We start from the raw sequence: 27505 nt of genomic DNA on the forward strand, positions 1-27505 counted from the left end.
TCCGTTTCAAAGCCGAAGAGCCACTGCTGTCCGAAGACATCTCCGTGGTCATGTGGCCTGCATGACTAAACGCCAAAGGCGCATGGAACACTGTTACTTTCCCACCAAAGGTGGTTCCTGTTTTTCTGCTTGCATTTTTATGTGCTTTCGAACTGCTAGGTTGGCAGAAGCTGGGAAAAGTAATGGGAGCTCACTCAGTTATGCGGTGCTAGGGATTCAAACCACCAAACTGCAGAATTTTCTGATCGACAAGCTCAGCATCTTAGCCCCTGAGCCACTTAAGGGGATATTAGAAGGTCTCTTTGAAGAGAATATGCACATTTTAACTTTTTCTGAGATGAATGCCTCTGCTTCAAATATCAAAACCCTCGTTGTGCAGAATTTAAACAACTCTCCCTCCACCTCTTTGTAATATAGGGAGTGTTCTGACCCCCTCCTCCGTCCAGTAACGGAAGCCGAGACAAGCGTAAAATGGAATGTCCTTTAATAACAAGACCAGAATCTCGGTGGCTGAAAGCCAAATAAACAAATAGATAAGGACTTTGGCAGGCCTTGGCAGCAATGCAAACAAACTCTGGCAGCAATCCAGCCTGCCAAGTTCGTTTCTCTTTAGTCCAAGCGTTGACTTCTGCAAGAAGGGCATGGCACGAGCAGTCTCTTTTATAGTCTGGAGAGGAGCTTAATGACCACCAGCTGAGCGTAATTACCTCCTGTAATTACGTAGTTGTTTTTGACGCCGAGTAGCCCTTTGACGGCGTGCATCCCAGAACAACTCACTGTTGGTTTCTGGATCACTCTCTCTTGTCTCCTCCACACTGATCCAAAGCTCAGGCGCCATCTGGTAGCCAACCAGTCTCTCTGCACCCTGCTGGGAGTTGGAACCTTGTCCAGGGTCCTCCACATCCTCCAGGGCCGACTCATAGGGTCCCTCGTTGTTGGAGTCTGGTGACAGCTCCAACGGCTCCAGCCGGGCCACAACAGGAAGAAGCTGCAGAGAACGTTGGGCTGGCATAGTATTCCAGGAAACATGAGAAAAGAAAGTAGTCAGGCCCTTATACGGCCAGAGAGCTTTTTTTCCCCCTCCCAACTCTTACTTTTTGGGGGAGGCTGGTAAATAGGGAAAGATAGTAAATCAGTTTGTGTCTGAAAGGGTATTCTTTGCACTGCGTTTCTTCCCCACGGAGGCAGCCAACAAAATGGCATCTCCTAGACAGGCCTTTTCAGCAGAATTTGGTCCCTTCCCAAGCAAAACAGCCGAAGGAATTTGCTTTGTATGGCTAAAAACGGAGAAGCAAACAATAGACTCCGGCTTTAGAGCCAAGAACCTCTGATATGAATGTCCAGCTCGAGGAAAGCATCTCCAATACGTTTGTGGTCACCAGGTTTCAGAGGACAATCCTACATTCCAAGGCTGCCTCGGCTCAGCCCTGGGTAACCCCTGGAGCCAGCTTGGAGTTTTCAAAAGCAGGTACCCGCAAATCATTTGTTACAAGGTGTCTACACCGCACAATGGGGAGAGAAAGGAAGAAATGACAGATGAACAGAGTTGGGAGGGACCTTGGAGGTCATCTAGTCGAACCCCCCTGCCCAAGCAGAGGCCAGTGATGCCCAATGCGGAACACATGTGCATGTGCGTGTGCCGGAAACCCAGAAACCTGAAGATCAGCTGACTGGCGTGTGCATGCCTGTGTTTTGGCTGCTTTTCAGGCTGTTTCTGGCCTGAAAAACAGCTTTTGGATAGTTATTCGGGGCGTTTTCTGGCACTCCAGCCAGCTGGAGAAGAGCAGCTGGCGACGGCATGCATCCCCACAGAGAGGGCTCTGCGTGCCACCTCTGGCACATGTACCATAGGTTTGCCATCACGGCCCTACCGCATTTCTGACACAGGGCAGTCCAGTCTCTTCTTGAAAGCTTCCAGTGATGAAGCTCCCACAACCTCCGAAAACCTCTGTTCCATCGGTTGATTTTTCTCACTGTCAGGAAATTCCTCCTTATTTCCAGGTTGAATCTCTCCTTGTTCAGTTTCCATTCATTATTCCTTCTCTGGCCTTCGGGTGCTTTGGAGAATAGGTTGTCCCCCTCTGTGGCAACCCCTCAAATATTGGAAGGCTGCTCTCCTGTCTCTCCTGGTCCTTCTCTTCACTAGACTAGCCACGTCCAGTTCCTGCAACCGTTCATCGTTCATCGTATGTTTTAATCTCCAGGCCTTTGATCATCTGAGATAGATTCAGATTAACAGAGTTGGAAGGGACCCTGTAGGTCATCTAGTCTAACCCCCTGCAGGAGACCCTACACCATTTTTGCCAGATGGCAGTCCAGTCTCTTTTTGAAAGCTTCCAGGGATGAAGCTCTCTCAACTTCCGAAGGCAACTTCTGTTCCATGGGTTGATTGTTCTCACTGTCAGGAAATTCCTCCTTATTTCCAGGTTGAATCTCTCCTTGTTCACTTTCCATCCATTATTCCTTGTTTGGCCTTCAAAGGTGCCTTGGAAAATAGTTTGACCTCTTCCTCTCCGTGGCAGCCTTTCAAATATTGGAAGACTGCTATCCTGTCTCCCTTGGTCCTTCTCTTCACTAGACCAGCCATGCCCAATTCCTGCAACCGTTCGTACCATGCCTTACATCAAAATGCAGTAAAATGCAGCTTCCGAGATTTGCAAGTGGGCATCGCACACCACCCAGAGGCTCCCATATGAAGACAACTTATGCATTGTAAAGATTGCTTGGAGGTGGGAGATACTTCCAGTGTAAATCTACTGCAAGGGTCCCCAACTCCTGGTCAGCGCATTGGCATCGGTCCATAGCGTGCCAGAAACCGGTCCACGCAAACACACAAAGCGTTATCCACAGGATACAGGCAGTACGTGAAAGCACGCCCCCCCAGTCCATGGAAAAACTTTTCTCCACAGAACCAGTCCCTGGTGCCTAAAAGGTTGGGAAGCAGTGACCTACTGGATCCCCTGCATGGATTGCTTCCATAGGATTAGATGGGGAGGAAACTAACCACCAGATTGCAAGAACACAAGTGAGTGGTCAAGCAAGGAGACCCAAACTCATTGGTAGCCTCACATTGCGATAAACAAAGACATACATTCAATTTTGCAGCTACTGAGATTGTTGGATGAGCAGGGACAAAAACAGCCAGGGAAGTGATGGAAACCTGGGGAAAAGACCCTCTGTCAGTCAACAGGAGTGCTGGTTTAGCCACAGCTTATCAGGTACTTGGGAGGCAAGGGCTTGGCAGCACAAGGAAACAACAGCCAACAACTCCATACCCGACTTAATACGCACAACAGGCACCATATAAATACCACACACAGAACAGCCCAAAGCACAGAGAGAAGTCCCTTGAGAACGGGCTCCAGCACGAGTCGAAAAGCTCAGCAGACAAAACCTTGTGTTCCCGGGGAACGACCTAGATTGGATCTTCCCTAGCTTTGTGTTTCAGCTCTTGTGGCAGCTCTAGTTTTATGCAGATTTTTTATTTTTGCTGTTTGTGGATATCATTTTGAAAACTCTTTGTGTTTGGAAACTCAAGGCAGAGTTCCAACCGAAGATATTCGGAACCAGCCCTGGCTCTCTTCTCCATTATCCCTTCATTAATCAGCTTTGATTGAAAACAGTCAGAAGATGGAGGGAACGGGGCACAGATCATTTTTCAAACTCTGCGGGAACTTGGCTTCCTGTTTTGCATAATCAGCCCAGATCTGAATCACTTTAAAAGTTGCGTCAGCTGCTCGGCAATCCAGCCTGCCCTACCCTAGATGGGCTGTCGCTTACTTGTCTATCTTAAAAAGGCGTCAGGAAAGGTTAGCCTCCCCCCCCCTTTTTTTTTTGCTCATTCTTGTCCTTGTCAAAAGAAATACCATATTTTTCGGAGTATAAGACGCATCAAGATTTTGAAGAGGCAAATTAAAAAAAAAAGTTTTTGCACTTTGCAGATCTCCCAAAAACGGCCCATTTTCGCAAAAACGGGCCCCTTTTTGTCAAAAAAAGGGGCATGAATAGCCTTTAGGAAGCTTCCAGAGTGCTCCAGGGGGCTGGGGAGGGCAAAAAAGAGCAAAAAACTGGCCTGTTTTTCATTCATTTCTGCCCTTCCCAGCTCCCAGGAGTACTCTGGAAGCCTCCTAAAGGCTCTGCACAGCCATTTTTGGAGGCCATAAATGCTGTATTTCAGTGTATAAGACGCACCCAGATTTTCACCCTCTTTTTTGAGGGGAAAAAAGCGCGTCTTATACTCCGAAAAATACGGTACAAAAAAAGGCCTTTTGGGAAGGGGCCAGTTGCAAAATGTGTTGGGGGAACATTGTGAGTGCTGATCTGGCTTTCCCTGCACCGCCCAGGTGATAGGATCCAGAAGGATCTCGATCGACTTGAATACAGGACTCATATCTAAAAAAATGAAATTCAACGGTGAGACAAGTACGGTTGTACACTTAGGCAAAAGAAATGTATAGGTATCAAATACGTTTGTGAGGGTGAACCTTTTGGCACCGAGGGCAAAAATGGTTGTGCTGAAATATCGCGCATGCACGTGCTCATCGGGGCTACGTTCCAGAGAAGCTGAACCTCCGGGTCCTAGCGCACATGCGCACCCGGAGATCCACTGGCTGGAGCGCGTGCACAGACCAGTTTTCGGCACTGTCGTGCATGCAAAGGGATCACGCTCTGGAAAAGTCAACCTCCTGGGTTCTGGGATGCATGCACCCTCAACAATCAGCTGTCATACTGGGTTTCAGCACTGTTGCACACACAAAGGACATCTGATTCGCACGCCTGCACACCAGAAACCCGGAAAACAAACAGGCAAGGGCACATGTGCCATGGAAATAAGTGGAACCTGGCTCAAAAACACTAACACTGAGAAGGACCTTGGAGTCCTAGTGGACAATCACTTAAATATGAGCCAGCCGTGTGCAGCAGCATCCCCAAGAAAGCAAATACAGTCCTTGCATAAAGAGAAGGACAGAGTCAAGGTCATGTGAAGGGTGTAATACCACTTTATAAGGCATTGGAAAGGCCCCACTTGGAATACTGCATCCAATTTTGGGTACCACATTATAAAAAAAGACATCGAGACCCTGCAACATCTTTTGCATGGAAGAGCAGCTAAGATGATTAAGGGCATTAAAGAATGGTTGGAGAAATTGGGTATGTCTATTCTACTGAAAAGGAGGACTAGGGGAAGACACGATAGCAGTGTTCCAATATTGGAGGGGCTGCCACAAAGAAGAGGGGAGTCAAGCTATTCTCCAAAGCACCAAAGGGCAAGACGAGAAAAAATGGATGGAAACTAATCAAGGAGAGAAACAACGTAGAACTAAGGAAACATTTCCTGACAGTTAGAACAATTAACCAGTGAAACGGCTTGCCTTCGGAAATTGTGGGTACCCGGGTGACACATGGCTTAACTGAAGATGGAATTATAATATTAACAATAAGAAAAGTTGTGGCGGGCTCCAACACTTGTTGTTTTCAAGAAGAGACTGGATAGCCATTGGTCTGGAATGGTGTAGAGCCGTGATGGCCAACCTATGAGCCCTCTCTGCAGGGACACAAGCCATCACCCTGGCTCAGTTCTGTTGCGCATGCACACGTTCCTCCCACCAGCCAGCTGGGTTTTGGGTCCCTGCAGTGGGCAGGGCACATACAGGAGATGTGTGCACCTGCACAGGATGGAGTGCACATGGGGCAGTCATATATGCATGCAAAGGGGTGGGGCACATGCAGGGGGTCGCACAAGCATGCACAGGAGGGTGGGGCACGTGGAGGGGGGTCACACGCGCATTGTACTTCGGCACTCAGCACCAAAAAGGTTAGCCATCACTGGTGTAGAGTCTCCTGCCATGGGCAGGGGGTTGGACTAGAAGACCTCCAAGGTCCCTTCCAACTCTGTTATTCTGTTATTCACCCGTGTCATTTTCTTGACATCAGTAATTAATTTGCATTTCTCTAGGACAGTGTTTCTCAACCTTGTCAACTTGAAGATGTCTGGACTTCAACTCCCAGAATTCCCCAGCCAGCAAATGCTGGCTGGGGAATTCTGGGAGTTGAAGTCCAGACATCTTCAAGTTGACAAGGTTGAGAAACACTGCTCTAGGATGTTCTTTGACTTCCATTTTGGCCCTACAGCTCTTGAGAATTTTTGGTGGCTGCCCTCCCAAATATTAACCAAGTCTAAATTTACTTAGCTTTTCAGACCTGCTACCTGCTTCCACCTTCTTAGGAACATGCAATTTATTTTACCAGAATGGGAAGTAGAAAGAACAGATACACAGCTTTTGCTAGGAAGTGTAGTATATGGGTACTTAAAAGAGGTTAGGGTTATATTGATCAAGAGATTGAGCCTCTTGATGCGGGTGAAGGAGGAGAGTGCAAAAGTTGGCTTGAAATGCAACATTAAGAAAACTAAGCAAAGCTATGGCAAATTAATACTGTTATTGGTATTTTCTTCTAATGGTGATTAAAACACACTGTGGCTTAGGATCTGGTTTCAACCAAATCTATGATGAATCAGGCAAAGGGTTCCTGATGTGCTTTCCCAACAAGATTTCTAGTTAGAAATGTCTTGTCTTTCTATTTGTTGGCCTTTCCTCTGATGCTTTAAAGGTGGTCTTGGCCGTGGGAGTGACCGTTGTTGCTGAAAGCACAAGCGGTTGGCCAGCTTTCTATGCTCTGCGAGATATTGGCCAGCAAAATCTGTTCAATCCTGGAAACGTTGGCGTGCCTTCTCACAAGAGGGGGCCCCAAGGCCTGAGTTTATTGACTTACTCCGTGAAGGAGGCCAAGAATCACATCCAAAGTTGTCCTTTCTATCCTGAATCTGAAGTCAAGCCAGCTCCACACTAAAATCCTCTTTAATCCAGAGTTCAACATCACTTTCTATCAGCTGAACAAATCTTGTAAATTCTCTGCCTGGACTGCGAAAAGTTCTACAATCATATCCAGAATATTTCTCTTTTTATAAAACAGCACAGCTTGTATAAGTCATGACTCAGCAGTTGAGTCCAAAGGGTGGGACTCAGAAGAAACTAAAGATGTTCTCTCTCTCTCTCTCTCTCTTTATCTATCTATCTATCTATCTATCTATCTATCTATCTATCTATCTATCTATCTATCTATCTATCTATCTGAGGTGGCGCAGTGGTTAAATGCAGCACTGCAGGCTACTTCAGCTGACTGCAGTTCTGCAGTTCGGCTGTTCAAATCTCACCGGCTCAGGGTTGACTCAGCCTTCCATCCTTCCAAGGTGGGTAAAATGAGGACCCGGATTGTTGTTGGGGGCAATATGCTGACTCTGTAAACCGCTTAGAGAGGGCTGAAAGCCCTATGAAGCGGTATATAAGTCTAACTGCTATTGCTATTGCTATTGCTATCTATCTATCTAATCTATCTAATCTATCTATCTATCTATCATCTATCTATCTATCTATCTATCTATCTATCTATCTATCTATCTATCTATCTATCTATCTATCTATCTATCTATCTATCTATCTAAAGGAAACTACAAACCTATCTGTAGAGAGTGGACAGGTATTTGTCTGCAATGGCATAGGGTTTCCTGCCTGAGCAGGGGGTTGGATTAGAAGACCTCCAAAGTCCCTTCGAACTCTGTTTTTCTGTTCTGCTCTGTTAAAGAAATGAGCAAGTAAAGTTTTTACATGTCAAGACGTATAAGAAGTCAAGCCGTTAAGTCATGCTTGACTTTGGTAACCTTAAATTCAAGGCCACGCTTGGAATCCTGCATCCAGTTTTGGTCACCACAGTATAAAAAAGACTCTGGAAAGAGTGCAGAGAAGAGCAACCAAGATGATTAAGGGCTGGAGGCTAAAACATATGAATAACAATTGCAGGGATTGGGTAGTTTAGTTTAGCAGGACTGGGGTGACATGATAGCAATCTTTCAATATTTGAGGGGCTGCCACAGAGAGGAGGGGGTAAGGCTATCTTCCAAAGCACCTGGGGGTAGGACAAGAAGCAATGGATGTAAACTAATCAAGGAGAGGGGCAACCTAGAACGAAAGGAGAAATTTCCTAATGGTGAGAAACAGTGGAACAGCTTGCCTCCAGAAGTTGTGGGTGAGGCTTTTAAGAACAGCCACTTGTCTGGGATGGCTGATTTTAACTTTTGCCATTTTAACTGCTACTTAACTTCTGTGGACCTCATCTCATATTTAAGAGGTCCGTAAGAGGGCATGCATAAGTGCACTAACCTGCTTATTGTCCCTGTGACATTTTAGGTTCCCCCCCCCATTTTGTTTGTTTGAATTTGTAACTTTTGTTTGACGAATAAATAAATAAATAAATAAATAAATAAATAAATAAATAAATAAATAAATAAATAAATAAATAAATAAATAAATAAAATGGTATAGGGTCTTCTGCTTGAGCAGGGTGTTGGAGTAAGAGACCTCCAAGGTCCCTTTCTACTCTGTTATTTACCCGTGTCATTTTCTTGACAACAGCAATTAATTTGCATTTCTGTAGGATGCTCTTTGACTTCCATTTTAGCCCTACAGCTCTTGAGAATTTTTGGTGGCTGCCCTCCCAAATATTAATCAAGTCTAAATTTACTTAGCTTTTCAGATCTGCTACTTGCTTCTACCTTCTTAGGAACATGCAATTTATTTTACCAGAATAGGAAGTAGAAAGAACAGATACACAGCTTTTGCTAGGAAGTGTAGTATATGGGTACTTAAAAGAGGTTAGGGTTACATTGATCAAGAGATTGAACCTCTTGATGCGGGTGAAAGAGGAGAGTGCAAAAGTTGGCTTGAAACTTAATATTAAGAAGACTAAGATAATAGCATCCGGCCCTCTCAATTCCTGGCAAATAGATGGGGAAGAAATGGAGGTAGTGGCAGATTTTATTTTCCTGGGCTCCAAGATCACCACAGATGGGGTTTAGAGCAAGGAATTAAAAGAGGGTTGCTCCTGGGGAGGAAAGCTATGGCAAATCTAGACAGCAGACTAAAAAGCAGAGATATCACCCTGACAACAAAAGTGCTTATAGTGAAGGCTACAGTTTTCCCAGTTGCAATGGATAGTGGTGAAAGTTGGACTATAAGAAAGGCTGAGCGCCAAAGAATGGAGGCCTTTGAACTCTGGTGCTGGAGAAGACTCCTGCGAGTCCCTTGGATTGCAAGGCCATCCAACCGGTCAGTCCTAGAGGAGATCAACACTGACTGCTCTTTAGAAGGCCAGATCCTAAAGAGGAAACTCAAATACTTTGGCCACCTAATGAGAAGACGGAAGGACTCCCGGGAGAAGAGCCATGCTGGGAAAGACTGAGGGCAAAAGAAGAAGGAGATGGCAGAGAAGGAGGTGGCTGGATGGAGTCACCAAAGCAGCCGGCGTGAGCTTAAATGGACTCCAGAGGATGGTAGAGGACAGGAAGGCCTGGAGGAACGTTGTCCATGGGGTCGCGATGGGTCAGACATGACTTCGCAACTAACAAGGGTTAGAAGGCAGAAATCTAGCCAAGCAACAGGGGGTGGCAGAGAGAGAAGAAATCTGCAATCCTCTGCTGCCACCTCGTGGTTATTCAGCATTTTGCAGCCCTGTGTTCGCAATTTAAAATTAAGATTAAAATTGAGTTCTGTTGAGTGTGTCAGAAACCACAAAGAAACAGGAAAGAAGCAAGGCCAGAATAACATTTATTCTTTGTTTTTCTAAAGTGCTTCCAGTTTTTAAAAGCCTAAGCAAAATCTTGATCAAATTTAAATTATGTTTATTCTGGTAAATTGACACGATTATTCAACAGCTGGCAAGTCATTATTTCTCCCTCTTCTGTCCCATTAAAAATTACAATTTGGCGCAGGATAGTGTTCAGCCCTGCAGGATTCAGAACTAAAATCTATGCGGGGTGAAAAACACTTCTACCCACTTCCAATTTTTTATATAGCTACACCCCTTGAAAAAAAATACCATTGGTTTTGGGGGAAAAAAACATGGTAGTAGAACATCCACTATGAGCAGGTAAAAAAAAAGTCAAGATGGCAATTGCATCCCCATGATTAAACCCCTGCTCCTTTTTTATACCCTCATGATATATTTTAGAAAGAACAGGACTGCCAAGTGCACAGTCCCAACCTCCATCTTTAATCCCCACCACCACGTGGAAATCCCAGGCAACCAAATAAATGCTTTCTTGAAATAGGAATGTGAAATTATAAAGTGTTACGGTAATACCACTTTATAATGCCTTGGTAAGGCCATACTTGGAATACTGCATTCAGTTTTGGTCGCCACGATGTAAAAAAGATGTTGAGACTCTAGAAAGAGTACAGAGAAGAGCAAGAAAGAGGATTAGGGGACTGGAGACTAAAACATATGAAGAACGGTTGCAGGAACTGGGTATGTCTAGTTTAATGAAAAGAAGGACTAGGGGAGACATGATAGCAGTCTTCCGATATCTCAGGGGTTGCCACAAAGAAGAGGGAGTCAAACTATTCTCCAAAGCACCTGAGGACAGGACAAGCAATGGGTGGAAACTAATCAAGGAGAGAAGCAACTTAGAACTAAGGAGAAAATTCCTGACAGTGAGAATAATTAACCAGTGAAACAACTTGCCTCCAGGAGTTGTAAATGCTCCAACACTGGAAGTTTTTAAGAAGATGTTGGATAACCATTTGTCTGAAGTGGTGTAGGGTTTCCTGCCTAGGTAGGTGGTTGGACTAGAAGACCTCCAAGGTCCCTTCCAACTTTGCTATTCTATTCTATTCTATTCTAAATCCCTCAAGGCCAGTGCTCCTCAAACTTGCAACTTTAAGATGTGGGAACCTCCAACTCCCAGAAGAAGTCCACCAAGACATTCAGGGATAAATGAGGCTTGAGGAATGATAGTTTATCAATCCATTTCAGACAAAGCAGATTCGGACTTCCCTCTTTTGGCTTCTGAGTCCATGAGATGGTGATAGCATCAACCAGGAGCCCAGCACCATCTTTCTGTTGAGAAACCTTCTAGAGTCAGGAACAATGGATGGAAACCGAACAAGGAGAGATTCAACCTGGAAATGAGGAGGAATTTTCTGACAGTGAGAGCAATCGACCAGTGGAACAGAAGGAGGTTGTGGGAGCTTCATCCTTGGAGACTTTCAAGAAGAGACTGGACTGCCATCTGTCAGAAATGGTGTAGGGCAGTGGTTCCCAAACTTGGCAACTTTAAGACTTGTAGACTTCAACTCCCAGAATTCTCCAGCTAGCTCTTCTGGCTGGAGAACTCTGGGAGTTGAAGTCCACAAGTCTTAAAGTTGCCAAGTTTGGGAACCACTGGTGTAGGGTCTCCTGTTTGGGCAGGATGACCTACAAGGTCCCTTCCAACTCTGTGAATCTGTAACTTCTTCAGATCCAATTCTGAAGAGTGAAAGCTGCCCCCCCCCCCCGAAGATTGTTCTTAAAGCAACCACAGACGCCAAAGAGATGTAGACATTTAAGGTACAGAAGTGGCTCTGTACACTTTTTGGTTTCAATTACGCACTCACACACACAATCGCTATGGAAATTAGCAGTTCACTCAAGGCCAAGGAAATCACGGCAGACGAGGAATGCTAACCAAAACAATCTCTCCCAAAGAAGCTTGCCTGAGTGACTTGCTTTTAACAGGCGTGCGCAGAAAAACAGTCCAAATTTAATCCAGACCTTCAAGATCCAGATCAGGGACTGTCAAGGAAGCAGAAACCAGAGAGTGTGAGGATCCATGGGTCAGGGCCATTTGTTTTTAATATCAGGCTGCAGCCAGCTGTCTTTAATCAAGGGACTTACTCTCTTGCTTGACGAGGAACCTCATAAAATGTCTTTGCCCTTTGCATCACACTACTCACAGGATGCAATGGGTTTGCTTAACTACTGCGGTGTTTGCAATTATGGCACGTTCACACTTCTCAGTGCCACATTTGCTTAATGACTTTCGCAAAAAAAACACTGACCAATCAGGTCAGTCATGTGTTAAGACAGGCTCCATTGCGGTTGTAGCTCAAGGATTTCTTGTATCTAACTGTTGTTTTCTTGAGGCTCTTCCTCTTATTCCTCAAGATTGCTTTCTACATCGCTCTGATGTCATCTATTTAGTGCTGTAGAACAGTGGTCTCCAACCTTGGCAACTTTAAGACTTGTGGACTTCAACTCCCAGAGTTCCTCAGCCAGGTGGTTGAGGAACTCTGGGAGTTGAAGTCCACAGGTCTTAAAGTTGCCAAAGTTGGAGACCACTGCTGTAGACAATGAACCTGCTTCCCAATGATCAGTTATCAGGGTTACAAGCAATAGATCCCCAGCAAACGAGGCAGGCAAATTCCTCAAGGAATAGCTTTATTGGGGGAAAAAAATCCTATTGGCACACATCTGGTGAAAACAGACTCTAAAGATTCCCGCGGTTTCCACTTAGTTAAAAGGAGGACATTTTTGCCCAATCAGTCAGTCACGTGGTCCAATCAAGGTACTGTCTAGTACTCAGGTGACATCATTCCTCCTTCCTCCAACCAGGTGTGGGAGCGCCCTTGGTTCTCAAGAGGAAGTATTTCATTTTGGCTGCACAAACCCCTCTATCTCTAAAACCCCCCTCCCTGTCCCTCAGCTCAGGGGTGGGCTTCAAAAGTTTTGCCAAGAGGTTCTCTGCCCAGTTCTGGGGTGGGCGTGGCCATGGCGGGCATGGCCTAGTCAACCGCCTGCACTACAGCGGAGGGGGGGTAGAGCATTTTTGCCTTCCTTGGGTGCTGGAGGTTTTGTTTGAGCCTCCGGGAGGGCAAAAACGGCCTCTTCGGGCCTCTGGAACTTCCAGTAATAGCAATAGCAATAACAGTTAGACTTATATACCGCTTCATAGAGCGTTCAGCCCTCCCTAAGCGGTTTACAGAGTCATCATATTGCCCCCAACAATCCAGGTCCTCACTTTACCCACCTCGGAAGGATGGAAGGCTGAGTCAACCATGAGCCGGTGAGATTTGAACAGCCGAACTGCCGAACTAGCAGTGAGCTGAAGTAGCCTGCAGTACTGCACTCTAACCACTGCGCCACCTCGGCTCTAGTAGTAAAACAGTAAGCCTGTTTTTTGCCTTTCCTGAGCCTCCATGCACACCCTACACTTATCTGCATCCAAAACGGGTTGCATGGGGAGCCCCCCGGGAGGGATGGGGTGGGCAGGGCCAGCCAGGAGTGGGATTTGGGGGTTCTTTTTTTTTATTGAAAATTTTTGAAGGAAAAAAAAACTTTTACAAATGTTTACCTCCTTCCCCCTACCCTCCCCACCCAAACCCCACCCCACCCCACCCTTCCCCCACCCAACTTCCCAGAACCAATACAGGGTATAAATATTTAACAAAGATATTCTAAAATAAACTTTTAAAAAGTTAGTATCATCTTCCATTTGAGCTTTAACTCCTTTGCTAGGCTATCTCTAAACAGATTATATCATTCCTTGCTTCTTCAGTCATAAACTATCTGGAATTTCTTAGTCCCATATTTATTTTGAGCATAGTCAATCCATCTTCTCCACTCCAGTTTATATCTCTCATTTGAGTGGTCCTTGAGATATGCTGATATTTTAGCATATCAGCTAGGTTGATATGCTAAACCTCTGCTAGGTTTGTTACTTTTAATGTTCATTCTTGAATAGTAGGCAAAGGATTTGGGGGTTCTCTGAAGTGCACAGAATCTTAGGTAGAGGTTCTCCCGGACCCCCAGCAGCCCACTCCTGCCTCAGCTCGAGTGTGGTAACACTGACCCCTAATATGACTCCAGTCAGGCCAGCTTCAGGGTTGACAATTAAGACAGTGGTAGTAGCCATTGGATGAGTTTGGTCTGGCTTGTTTTCTCTGCCATCTATTGAATGTTCAGAGAGGTAAATGAGGATAGACGAACTGCCTAACTGAAAAGTGAATTGGAACTGTGTTTAAAAAATGAAACAGAATAGAAATTGGATAGAAATTGCAAATAATGATTTGGGGGGGGGGGGGAAGGTTTAGAAATTTAAATAATTAATTTTTTATTTTGAATGTGTTATAAAGGTATAATGTTATTGGATATATGAAAGTAGATAACAAAAATTTTAACTAAGTTTTATAATTAGTAAGTAGTAATTTAGTAATTTATAGATGGTTATGTTAAAAAATAATTGATAAGGGCAATAAGGTATACATATACTTTGGTTTGATGAGAAGAAAATAGATATAACAGTTAAGGTTTTTTGTGTTAACCAATATTAATTATAACAACTAACAATGGAATGATAAGGATAAGGGATACAGTTAATGATACATACATGTACTACCATAACAAAAGGAACGTGGACACAAATTGCAAACAGTGATTTGAGGGGAGAAAAGGGCTTAGATATTTTGTCAACTAATTTTTCTTTAGAATGTGTTATAAAGGTTTAAGGCTATTGGATGACTCTGTAATAATTAATGAAATGCCATTAGGTGGTTGTGTTTTTTAACTATGGATTATTCTAGGCAAAAGGACACTAAAACAATTTCAGTCAAATGAGAACTATGATATGTTGAAAGTAAGACTCATCAAGAACTTTGATATTCAATATGAATGTAAGTAATGACTCTGGAAGAGATGCACGAAAGCTAATTGTAACCGACACACTTTCTACAAGATGTAATGTAAGATGATTATTTTTGTGTGTGTTGTTTGTTTAGTAAAAAAAAATTGTTTTAAAAAAATAAATGAAACTGGCTTTATTGTTGTTAAATTAGCACAAAACCCCTGGGAATTGGACAGCATATACAGTACATTTAATGAATTATTATAAAGTTATGATTAATGTAAAATGTCCTCAGTGGAAGACTTTTTTGAGATTCTTTTTTTAAAAGTTTTTTATTTATTTATGTTAAATAATAAAAATTCTTTTGTGAACAGAGCGTTGTCCAAATTCCCCCTTTAACATTCCTGCCAAAAGACATCATTCATTTTACATTATATTTCCATGATTTCCAATTTTAGCCGTATTACTTCCCTTCTCCTATTTTCCAATTTCTAGCTTTTAACATGTACAAACAATATAATTTTTCTTTCTCTTTAAAAATAAACAATTCATCATTTCTTTTCCATCTATTTTCCATTAACAATATGAATATTCCAAGTTTCAAATTTCAAGTTTTATATAATCAACATAACTATTTACGGTAACAGCTTTAAGGTTCTTAATATAATTCCCACGCATCCTAATTAAAACATATTTTTACCTTGTTGACAATTTCTGAAATGTTTGAGATTCTGAAGGACTAACCTACGGTGTTTTGCATTTGCAGATGGGCCTTGACAGCAAAGATTTCCCCTAGTGCTACGTTGGATTATTTCTTTGAAATTCCTGGAAATGATGAGAGTTCAACTCAGGAGTGATGCGATCTGCACTCTTTGCCTGGGGGTAGCTCTTTTCACCATGCTCTATTCCCAACTGGGCCACACATCGCACAGAGGAGAAAAAGCAGGAGGCCAGAAAAAGACCTCAACCGCAACTCACAGGGATTTGCGCCTTCCCGTTTTCCAGAAAGAGTCAAACGTCGAGAGTCACGTGTCGCAGCCTAGAATTATCTCGCCTATGAAAGATGCCATGTTGGAAATCGAGGAAGACGAAGTCACACAACCGGCCCTCCTGACTCATTCCAACTTTGATTTCAGGCTTTACCTAAGGAACAAGGACAATAGGAAATTCAACCTTCTTATTAATCAGCCGAAGAAGTGCACGAAAAGCTCAGAGCGGCCTTTTTTGCTCGTTGCCATAAAATCGCTGGTTGAGGAGTTTGACCGCCGTGAAATCGTGCGCAAGACTTGGGGGAGGGAAGGCCTGGTGAACGGAATGCAGGTCCAAAGAGTTTTCCTCCTAGGAGTTCCCAAGAACAAGACGACGTTGCCAACTTGGGAGATTCTGGTCCGTCAAGAGAGCCAACTATACCGGGACATTTTGCTGTGGGACTTTCTGGATACTTTCTTCAACTTGACCTTGAAAGAGATCCATTTCCTAAGCTGGGCAGATGAATTTTGTTCCAGGACCAAGTTCATATTCAAAGGTGATGCTGATGTTTTCGTCAACATGGAGAACATTGTCAACTTCCTGGAAAGCTGCAATCCTTCCGAGGACCTCTTCGTCGGGGACATCATCTACAATGCCCAACCGATCCGAATCCGGAAAAGCAAGTACTATATTCCAGAAACGATGTATGGGCTAGGCATGTACCCAGCCTATGCCGGGGGCGGTGGGTTCTTGTTGTCCATTAGCACCTTGAAGAAACTTGCTCAAGCTTGTACTCAAGTGGAACTCTTCCCTATCGATGATGTCTTCTTGGGCATGTGCTTGCAACGGATCAACCTGAAGCCCGTCTTGCACGAAGGGTTCAAGACGTTTGGAATACCCCAACCTTCTGCAGCTCCCAATCTGCAGACTTTTGATCCTTGTTTCTATAAAGACCTGATGGTCGTCCATGGTCTGAAGATAGCTGAAATCTGGTTAATGTGGAATCTCCTCCACAACCCACGTCTCTCTTGCGCCCAGAACAAGCAAGTAAGGAAAGCTTTCCGATGGAAGAAGACTAAAGACATGGCCAAAAATTATGGTGTCTAAGGGTTGGTGGACACCATGACTGGGTTTCTACAAGGATGTTGAACCATTCATTTTTCCGGAGTCCACCCAGTACACTCAAGCAGAAACCATGTGCTAACCCACAAACCAATAAACCAGTGGTGGGATTCAGCTGGTCCACAACTATTTGGGAGAACCGGTTGTTAACTTCCTAAACAGTTCGGAGAACCGGCTGTTGGAAGAAATCTCCTTTTGTTTTTTCCCACTTTACAGGGCTAATCCTGTAAGGAAGGCAGGAAGGAAACATTCTGGTGTTGTTTCTAGCCTCATCTTTATCGCCCTGCTTATAGAAACTGCCTCTCCGGTTAACCCTTATGACATTGTAACAACTAAGGCAAAGCGCCCATTGATGTGAGTGACGTTGAGTTAGCCATGGCTACCCAGTCACATGATCACCGAGCCACGCCTACCTAGTTGGTCATTAGGGCAGAGAACCGGTTGTTGAATTATTTGAATCCCACCACTGCAATAAACCAAGGTTAACTCTAATCAAGCATATCATGTTGTGCGAAGGCAAATGTTAGGTCTTCAACTGACCGTTGAAGGTCTTCTTGAGGGCTACCTGGCATAGCTTTTGTAGGGGGAGATATTTAAACACAACCATCTAAGCTCATCTTTTATAGCCAATGTCTGATATGAAGTCACCTGGTAACTGGAACTCCCCTAAGCGATTCTTCCCCAACTAGTTTTCTAAATAGGAAGTCCCTCTGGTGACACTTTTAAAGGCATGACCATCGTAAGGAAATTCCCAGAATTGGATATCCAGGAAATGCCCGTGTTTGATGTCGCTTCTTTACCCAACACACTAGCTGGTTTGTTTTCAATGGGCCTGCTGCTGCTGAAACAAGTAGTCCTAGACATGTGGCCACAATTAAGCCCAACGTTTGTGTTGCTAAGTGAGATGCTGTATTTTTCAGACTATAAGCCGCACCGGAGTATAAGCCGCACCAAAATTTTGAAGAGGTAAATTTAACAAATAAAAGTTTTTGTCCTATCCAGCTCCCAGGAGCACTTTGCAGTCCTCCCAAACCCACTGGTGTCCGTTTTTTGCGAAAAACGGGATGTGCTGGGCGGGCTTTTGGGAAGCCAAAATTGCGGTATTCATTGTATAAGATGCACCCAGATTTTCACCCTCTTTTTTGGGGGGGAAAGGAGCGTCTTGTACTCTGAAAAATACAGTAGTTTAAGTGATTTTTGCCCCATTTTACATCCTTTCTCTCCACGGCTGTTAAGTGAACCACTGCAATTGTGATATTAGTACTATGGCTGTTAAGAGAATCTGGCTTTCTCATTGCCTTCGCTTGCCAGAGGGTCACACAAGGTGATCACATGACCCCGGGACACTGCAACTGTCAGAAATGTGAGTCACTTGTCAAGCATCTGAAATTGGATCATGGGACCACGGGGATTCTGCCATGTTTGTGTGAAAAATGGTTATAGGCCTATGTTTTCAATGCCATTATAACTTTGAACGGCCATTAAATGAACTGTTGTAAGTCAAGGACTATCTGTAGTACTTCATCATGTCCAATTTATTTGGTAAGCTTGCAATGCTGTGCTTGGGAAAAAGACCCAGTGTTATACAGGCCTCTTTTGCCAATGGGAGGGAGAGGGAGGGAGTGTGGGAAGGAAGGAAGGAAAACTTTTGAGTGACTGAATGAATGGGAATGGAAGCAAGGAAGGAATTAAGGAAGAAGGGAAGGAGGGGGGAGAAAAGAAAGGAAAGAAGAAAGGGAGGGAGGGAGGAAGATGTGATGGATGGAAGAAAGGAAGGAGAGAAGGGAAGAAGGGAGATGTAATGAATGATAGGGAGGGAGGGAGGGAGGGAGGGAAGGAAAACTTTTTCCTTCCTGAATTTGTTGCTGAAGATGGGAGCTTTTTAAAATGATCTAATAAATACTGTTCAAATTCATTGTTTCTGTGTTCATGAGTCAGAAAAAAAAACTTTGGGAAAATTAAATTACAGTGAGAGAAATCATTGTACTCTATTTATTTTCTAGATCCCTCTGATCAGATTCCTTTAAGGAATATGATCTTTGCTTTGATTTGCACGCACCAAAAAGGGGGGAAAACTTTTTAAAAAAGTTTCCATGGTAGCCTTAGGGCCTGGGAAGCTGATTTCACCAGTGTTTTGGTGGGAAAGAGATCAGAAAGTTCAAGTCAACATTTGCAAGTCACATCACATCATCTGATTATTTTACCACAGCGGGGGAATCTGTTTCCAATTAAGAAAGAACAGACAAGATTATTATTATGTTGTGCTGATAGAAAGCATTCGTCCAGAAAAATAAATAATAGTGAGAGAAAAACATTTTCCTATTTTCATGGTTAGCTTAACCAATATTATACTTCAGGTGGGGGGAAAATGGCAGTATGTGCAAGATAACAATAATTTTATAATCTTTTACGACTGTAAATATTTATATCCAGTTCACACAACCTGGTTGTTATGAATCTGTGCACCAAAACAAACAAGCCATAATTAGGATTCCGTGCACGGTGGTAACTTAGGAAGATATGGTGAGAATACAGAATCATAGAGCTGGAAGAGACCTTGGAGGTGTGCGTGCGTGCAAGAGAGAGAGAGAGACAGAGGTAGAGAGAGAGAAACAGAAAGACACACACACAGACAGAGAGTGAGACAGACAGAGAGACAGAAAGAAAGAGAGAGACACAAAGAGACACACACACACACACAGGGAGACAAGTGAGACACAGAGAGACAGAAAGAGAGACAGACAGAAAGAGACAGAGAGAGAGGGACAAGTGAGACAGAAAGAGACAGACAGACAGAAAGAGAGACACACACAGAGACAGAGAGAGACAGAGACAGAGAGAGACAGTGAGACACAAAGACAAAATGAGAGACAGAGAGAGAGAGAGAGAGAGAGAGAAAGAAAGAAAGAAAGAAAGAAAGAAAGAAAGAAAGAAAGAAAGAAAGAAAGAAAGAGGAAGACACACACACAGAGAGACAGACAGACACTGTCAGAGATTGGAATATATTGGAATTGTGATTTACTTGGTAGGCTAAATGAAAAGTTGTAAATCAAGGAATACCTGTAGAGCACACACACCAGCTCACAGAATGTATTAAAGAAATCCTGGCCTTAAAGAAACTTAACTTTGAGCACTGCACAAGGATTACTCAGCCAAAATCTCTTACAACCTAATCTACTTTACAAGATAACTCTGAAAAGGTTTCCCCACCTTCTGCAGGATCGAGGCGGGAAGATAAATCCAAGACTGACTCATTTATTGCAAAGTACATATATATATACTCAGCCACCGTAGCTAAACCAAGCAACTGAGTCTTGTTTATTTGTCCTGTTAAGGTACATGCTAGATGTTAACGCATTTCAGAGAATTTACAGGAGAACACAAATTCATGGGATACTAAAAGAAAAGGAAATGTCTCAGCAAGCAACTGTCCAAGGAAAAAAACAGGATTTGCAGAAACATTTAAGAATAAAGGTACATCCTAAGCCATTTCTTCCCGTTAGCCCAATGGGGCTTCCTTGATTCATTTATTTATTTATTAGTCCAACAGTGTATAGAGGACCGAATGACAAAAAAAAGGAGGGACACAAACACACGCGCACGCACGCACACACACACAAATTTACAGCAAACTCACACAACATTGATCCTGCTACCGGTCCAGGATTCATTAACTTTTTAACACTCTGAAATTCCCTATTCCTCATTTGCGAATAAATTTATACACGTGCGTTAGCTGTACACAGAATTAAAATTACAAAATGTTTTTTTTTTGTATTTACAAAAAAATCTGTATTTACACACAGTTTTAAAACTCACAAAAATCATCTATAATTTATATCACAAGTTGCTACACCAAAATATTAAAAAATGGGATAAAATTATAAACGTCTCTCTACGCAGCCTTTTTGTTTTTTAAATTCTCTCCGCTATTGTAAAAAGGGTTACGATCGAAAGAAAAGCGAGACCATTTATTATTTACTTTTTTCTTTTAGATAAAAAGCAGCAAAAGAATCACATGCGTCCCTTAAAATCTTCTTGAAATAACAAGCTTTTAAATAACTTTTCTTTAACTAGAAGTCACTGAATTATTATTTTTTCCCTGCTACAGACGGAGGAGGTGGACCTGCCCAACACATATCTCTATTCCTATCTCCTTCTATCTATACACATGTAGAAATGTTGAAACTAGATTAAGGATCTCTTTGGCTAAAATTTTGGCATTAAATTAAAAAATAAAAGAGAGGCAGTCCTCATTCTGCTTGTGCTCCAAGTAAGACAACTCAGAAATTTCTCCTCCGGAATTGGTGCTCTTCGAAAAGTTCTCGGGGAAAATCCCTTAAGGCGACATGTTTTCCGTTTCATCTCAGCAGGATATATTTGAGAAAAAAAAGGAAACTGTTTCAAACCATCCCAATTTCCCCGCTAGCCTCGTTTACGGGACAAGGAAGAGGGATTTCAAGACGTCCTAAATCAGATCCATGTCACGCTGCGGACATTTAAGATAGCTACATCATTCCTCTGAGAATGCACATTAGTTATCTGTTTTGCATTAAAAGGGAGGAAAAAAACAACGACATATCCAAACTCTTCCTAAAAGCATCATGATTCGTAGGAATCATCTAACTCGAGTTTTTGTTCCTCCTCCCCTCCAATCCCGGAAGAAACTGGGGTTTTAGTTCCCCAAATGTGGCAGGAGACAAAATTGTTTCATTGCATCAAGTAAACGTTAGTGCAGAAAAATTGCATCGGATTTTCCCCTCCACTGTTTTAGGTGTGGCAAAACAAAAACAAAAAAAACCCCCACTTACCCCAGCCTCCACTCACACCCAGCACTCAGTAAAATTCAAAAGGTCTTATCAAGTAATTAAAGTGTATGTAGTGCAAATATATATATATATATATATATGTACATATATATGACCACCGAGTCTTTAGGTTGCTTTGCTCCTTCGTCTCCAACATCGGATGTCTGAAATTATGGACATGTTGAGCCTGGGATGGGGGAGATATCCCAAGCTACCAAAAAACTCATGTATTTAATTTTATATATACACCTATACATGAGCTCTGTGTGAGTCTTTATCCATCTATATGCTTGTCTTATTCCGTTTTTTTCCCTTCCAGAAGCAAAATAAAACACAGAAACGCGACTCTCAAAACGTGGGACGCAAACACAGATGAGAAAGAAAGGGGAAAAAATATGTATATATATAGAGAGAGACCTGCTTTCAGATGCCCAAGGATAAGACAATTGTGCTTCTAAAATATGCAGTTCCTTGCTGAGCTCTTTTTAAAAGCTCATCTCCCCTGTCCAGCTCTTAAAAGCCAAACTCTTTGCATTTATACTGTATCTTCCAAGGGCTAAGCAAGAAGAGAGGATTAATGGTAGTGCCGGCTAGTTGTGTGTGTGTGTGTGTGTGTTGCCTCTGCCACTGTCTCCAAGTCCTGCAAGGTTCAGCTTCAGAGGATTTTCAGCTTGTGCCATCCACAGATGGCGAGGGCCAAGCTTTCTTGTTCTCTCTTTCTCTCTCTCTCTCTCTCTCTCTCTCTCTCTCTCCCATAAACACGCACACTCACACACGTTCTCCATCATTTCGTGCTTTTCCGTATGATAAGCGGGCAGCAACTCAAGGCACGCTGAGCGAATTGTGTAGCATTAGGTTCAATGGGTATTGCTCACTGGGGGAGGTCCAAGATCTTGGTCTGGATGGTGGGCCGGGCCGGGCCGTAGAGTGTGACGGACGCAATGTGGTTATTCTGCATCACCTGCGAATAAGAGACAACCAACAGATTCAATATGGCAGCCAAGGGGATTGGGAGCTAGAGAATGCACTGTCAATTCATAAAGTTGCCATGGTGAGGAAAGGGTGGGGGAAGCGCATTCCACCCATACCTTTGGCTAGAGTCGGATCTCAGATTACTACAGCAGGTTTGTGAGGGGTGCACCTCGTTGGAGAATGTGATTTATGACACAGACTGAGGGGAGGGAGGAAACAGGGGCAAAGTTCAACCATAATTCAAATGAGGCTTAGATCTGACTGCATTAGGGTATTGCCGAAATGGTGCTCCGTAATAAATGACTGGTTTTCTTTTGAAACTTGGCTCGAGGCTCATGAATCAATTAGGGCATCTTTTGGAAACCTGACACGCATCACCTTAAGGTCAGCCCAGAAGGCCCAGGGAAGGGCTGGCTCAGCCCATCCCACGGAAAGGGACGTCAGTCCTGTGAGGTCGTCCAGACAGGAAGTATGCCTGGTCAAACTACAAACAAGCCTCATCTAAAGTTCATTCGTTCGGGGACTGTTTGAAGTTTTGATGGGCTGAATAAGTGTGTTTTGACCCAGCTCCCCAAACACAACAACCACTCTGAGATTAAATCAACGATTCCTTTATTAGGAATGTCAGCCCATAGATTTTCACTGCTCTCCTCTCCTTTGCCTTCCACACATTAGGCACTGGACACACCTGTTCCTCCTCTTCCTCATCAGCCACCTCCAGACCTCTGTCTCTGACAGCTCCATTCCCTCTTCCCACTCGGAGCTCTCAGGTTGCCCTGATGCTAACCCTCACTCCCACGCCTCCTCCTTCGATTTGGCTGCTGGAGGAGCCAGCAGCCGATGGGCCACAACAAAGTGGCACTTATATCAGATCCTTAAGTTCTGGCTGTCCCAGCATCTCTGAGGCCACATGATTGCAATCTGGCCGCTTGACCAGCTCATAATGGTTCCGGAGTCCCTATGGTCATGTGAACGTTGCAATAAAGGAGAATATTTGTAGCTCAGGGTTGGAATGATGTATCTTTGGTGCTCTCTGAGCTTGCTTGTTTTCTTGTGAATGTTCTCTACAGCCTTCCCTGCCATCTTCTCAGAGGCAACTCAAAAGGAAAGACGGCAAGGGAGGTTGGAGATTGATCTGGTAAATTGCTCCAGATCTTCACCCATCGGCAGTAGCTACCCTCGGTCCCTCCACACTCAAGCTGCCCCTCTTCAGCCATCCCCCCACCCCCACCCCCACCCAAAAGAAGACACTCACCTGTCTGCTGGGCTGCTGAGAAGCTTGTGAGAAGCTGGCAGGGAAGGCTGCAAATGAATGCTCATATGACCTGGGACTTTCTCAATGACCCCCAATCCTTGTTTAACGATGGCAACAGCGAATGCCATCACTTAGCAATGGAAATCACGCATTACCATTGTTAACCAAAGACTACCTGTAGTTCTACTTTATTGCAATGTTATATTAACAAACTCTTGCAAGTAAGAGAGAGTTAAGTTTCTCCCCTGTTGCCTTTGCAGAGCAGAAAACTAGGGAGGGTCCTTCCTGAGATATTTATCCACTCATGTTACTTCTTTGTGTTTAGCTGCCTCTTATCATTCACACATACCATCAAGTCATCATAAAGCAACTTTAGCCCCAGGGGGAGAGGGAGGGGATAAGAAAGCAAAATATTTCAAGACAATAATAGCATATTGAATGCTTGTAATGATTGTGGAATTGGGAAGCTTCTCTATGGAATAAGCAAGCAGAACAAACCAACACACTTGGAAATATCCAATATGCCTAGTGGCCCTTCTTATCTCAAATCCATCCATCCATCCATCCATCCATCCATCCATCCATCCATCCATCCATCCATCCATTGAAGTATATGTATATATGTATTAGTGTGTGTATATATATATACCGTATTTTTCAGAGTATAAGACGCACTGCAGTATAAGATGCACCTAGGTTTTAAAGAGGCAAATTAAAAAAAGGTTTTGCATTCTGCAAACCTCCCCAAAACAGCCCGTTTTTCACAAAAACGGGCCTGTTTTTTTTTTTTTTTAAAAAAGGGCACGGATAGCTTTTAGGAAGCTTGTAGAGTGTTCCTAGGGGGTGTGGTGGAGGGCCAAAAAAGAGCAAACAATGGCCTGTTTTTTGCAAAAATGGGCCTGTTTTTTGTCAAAAAAATGGCATGCATAGCCTTTAGGAGGCTTATAGAGTGCTCTTGGAGGCTGGGCAAAATTGAGCAAAAAATGGCCTGTTCGCTCATTTCTCCTCTCCCCTGGAACACTCTGAAAGCTTCCTAGAGGTTCTGCACTGCCATTTTGATGAAGGGGGCGGGGTTTCGGGAGGCAAAAAATGCTGTATTCAGTGTATGACACACCTACATTTTCAGCCTCTTTTTTGAGGGAAAAAGGTGTGTCTTATACTCCGAAAAATACGGTATATGTATGTATGTGTACGTCTATATACACATCAGAGGTGGGTTTCTTGCCCCGTTCCAACCGGTTCGCGCACCCTTCGCCGTTCCCGGAAGTTACTTACTTACGGGTTCGGCGACCAACCGGTTCGCAGGGACTGCCACGAACCGGTTGAAACCCACCCCTGATACACATGCACGCACACAGACACAAACATATACACAGACAAATACTGTTGTGGTCTACTGACGGCCTATGGAGCTGGCAGCAGAGTTGGACAGTGAGGAGGTTGGGGAGGAAGATGGGCCAATCCTGGAGTCTGGGGAAGGCTTGGATGAGGGCTCTGTGTCAGAGGCAGAGAGGGGCCCAGGGCCATTTGACAGTTATCAGCTGCCTTTGGAGCCTCCAGAGTTGGACAGCAATAAGGCAGAGCAACAGGGGGAACCTGTTCCCAGTGCACACATGCGCAGAGCTGCCAGAAGGCAAGAACAGTTAAGACCAAAGGGGCAACTTGGGAGCAAGGCTTGGAGATGATTGGCCCCCTCCCATAGGGCATAAAGGAAGAGCAAAGGCACGTGAGCCTTTGCAGGAAGCAACTTTGTTCATGCTGGTCAGTTTAAACTCTGTAGCTCTGTTTTGACTCTGTGCTCTGTGTGGCCTTGCCAAGCTAATTGCCAATTAGGTCTTTGGCAGCATTTCAAGGGAGATAAAAGTGGGTGCTTATCAGCCTTATCCCGAAGGACTGTGGCAGACTTCTGTTGGACCCTTTACAAACTATTTGTGACTCATTACGAGCTGTGAATGAACATAATTCACAGCCGTTGAAATAAAAAGAGGGTTTTGGGGACTAAGCGTGTGCTTTTTACTGTCTCAGGAAGCCTAGGTTAGAACACACATACACACACGCGCATACACACACACATACATTTATCTATATTTCAAACCAATTCTAACTGACTGTAGCTTTTCTCACCTCAAAGATCATCCGTTGTAATCCGAAACAAAAGGTTGACCCAAATGGATTTGTGTTGTTCGGAGAGGACGACCTGCAGAAATGAAAGTAGGAAGTTTATGTTTGCCGGCTGTATGAAAGCAAACCTCAGCTGAGAACGAAAAACCACCCTTGTAGGAATGCTGAATTTTCCAACACGCGGTGCTATTTCGCAATGTATACTTTACTGGCCTCGAAGTCATGTTATGAACTTCCCCAAAATGCAAAAGCTTCACATTCTTTGCTATGCTATGAATTATTCAGGAAGTCATAAATTCTGTCGTGAGGCACGTTATTCAACAAGCAAAATAATAGTGAAGGTGGATTTCCAAAAGCACAGGTAATTATAACCATTCCTTTAGTGATCATTTGGAGTTAAAGTGGCTTAGAATACAGGCTAACTCTGCCAATTGCCAGCAGTTCGATCCTGACGGCTCAAGGTTGACTCAGCCTTCCATCTTTCCGAGGTGGGTAAAATGAGGACCAGGATTGTTGGGGGCAAATAGGCTGACTCTTTAAATCGCTTAGAGAGGACTGGAAAGCACTGTGAAGCGGCATATAAGTCTAAGGGCCATTGTTAGTGCTAGTTACGACTGTGGTGGGCAGGTTCTATTATAATCAGAATTGGATGACTCCCTGCCCTTGAGGCTTCTCTCCATAACACCTGCCAACCAACAATGGTTGCAGAATGGTTGAAGAACAGTTGCAGGTATTAGGTATGGTTGGTCTAGCCCAGGGGTCGGCAAACTTAAAGCACTCAAAGAGCCATTTGGACCCGTTTCCCACAGAAAAGAAAACACCGGGAGCCACAAAGGTCCTAACCGTAAGCCCCCTGTTCAATTATGGAGCTGACCGGAAGTTCAGTTCCCCCACCATAGAGTCTCCTCCTAAAGCGGCGTACTTTGTCCTCTGCCTGTCATAACCGAAAGCCTATCAATTGTGGAGACAACTGGAAAACCCTCCCCTTGCCATAGAGTCTTCTCCTGGTGCACTGTGCTTCTCTCTCCCCACCCACCACTGGAAGCAGCTCCTCTCAAAATTGTGGCGCCGACCAGTGACGGAGCCGCAGCAGAGAGAGGAAAGAGCCACATGCGGCTCCAGAGCTGCAGTTTGCTAACCCCTGGGCTAGAGAAAAGAAGGAACAACTTGCCTTCAGAAGTGCTGGGTGCTCCATCACTGGAGGTTTTCAATAAGAGATAGGACAGCCATTTGTCTGGAATAATATAAGGTCTCCTGCTTGAATAGAGGGTTGGACTAGAAGACCTTAAAGTCCTTTCTATTCTGTACTCTATTCTGATCGAGTTTTGCATGACCTCAAATGAACACTGAGTAATATTCTTCAGCAGTACTAAATAATCTAGAATCTATTCCCTTCCAGCGCCTCAATAGTATTTTTGGAGCTGCATTTTATTTTTCATCTCTCCCTAGCAAGGCATGCTATTTCTTCCCAAAAGAAATCCTTTTTATTTATTTATTTTACCTATGAAGAACTACAGGTTTTTCCACAGGATGTCCAAGAAGCTCTTGAATATTATCCCACTACAAGAAAAAAAAAGGAAATGAAGAGAACGAAGCCCGTTGTGAATGTCCTTATTTAAAAACAAACTGAAAAAAGGTTCTGCGTGCATCTTGTTTCCAGAATTCAGGTGCCATTTTGGAAGAAGTGTGAACGTCTCTCAGTGGAGACCCAACAGCTGTCTCGTTTCTGGCTAAGCCTGCTCTTTCTTTGACCTCCCTGGAAACTTA

General features: G+C 43.8%; 2 protein-coding genes across 3 annotated transcripts in view; one reads left to right on the forward strand and one right to left on the reverse strand.

Moving 5' to 3' along the window:
* Window positions 1-15006: 15006 nt before the first annotated feature.
* On the forward strand, window positions 15007-16733 carry B3GNT9 (UDP-GlcNAc:betaGal beta-1,3-N-acetylglucosaminyltransferase 9). Its single transcript, XM_032230853.1, has one exon. It carries the CDS (start codon window positions 15323-15325, stop codon window positions 16565-16567), a length of 1245 nt encoding a protein of 414 aa, XP_032086744.1. The 5' UTR covers window positions 15007-15322; the 3' UTR covers window positions 16568-16733.
* Window positions 16734-19815: 3082 nt separating this feature from the next.
* The window catches only part of C14H16orf70 (chromosome 14 C16orf70 homolog), a 64312-nt gene continuing 56622 nt past the window's right edge, over window positions 19816-27505 (reverse strand). For both annotated transcript variants that reach the window (XM_032230773.1, XM_032230774.1), the window contains exons 15-17: window positions 27240-27298; window positions 25742-25814; window positions 19816-22351 (exon numbers count right to left, since the gene is read on the reverse strand). In XM_032230773.1, coding sequence (XP_032086664.1) covers window positions 22262-22351; window positions 25742-25814; window positions 27240-27298 — 222 coding nt within the window. In that variant the 3' untranslated portion in view covers window positions 19816-22261. The remainder of the gene's footprint in view (window positions 22352-25741; window positions 25815-27239; window positions 27299-27505) is intronic.

Source organism: Thamnophis elegans, chromosome 14 (genome assembly GCF_009769535.1).
Source record: "Thamnophis elegans isolate rThaEle1 chromosome 14, rThaEle1.pri, whole genome shotgun sequence".
NCBI classification, from domain to species: Eukaryota; Metazoa; Chordata; class Lepidosauria; order Squamata; family Colubridae; genus Thamnophis; species Thamnophis elegans.

Coding starts and splice junctions, on each gene's coding strand:
- B3GNT9 (XM_032230853.1), top strand. CDS start 15,323: ATGATGAGAGTTCAACTCAGGAGTGATGCGATCTGCACTCTTTGCCTG.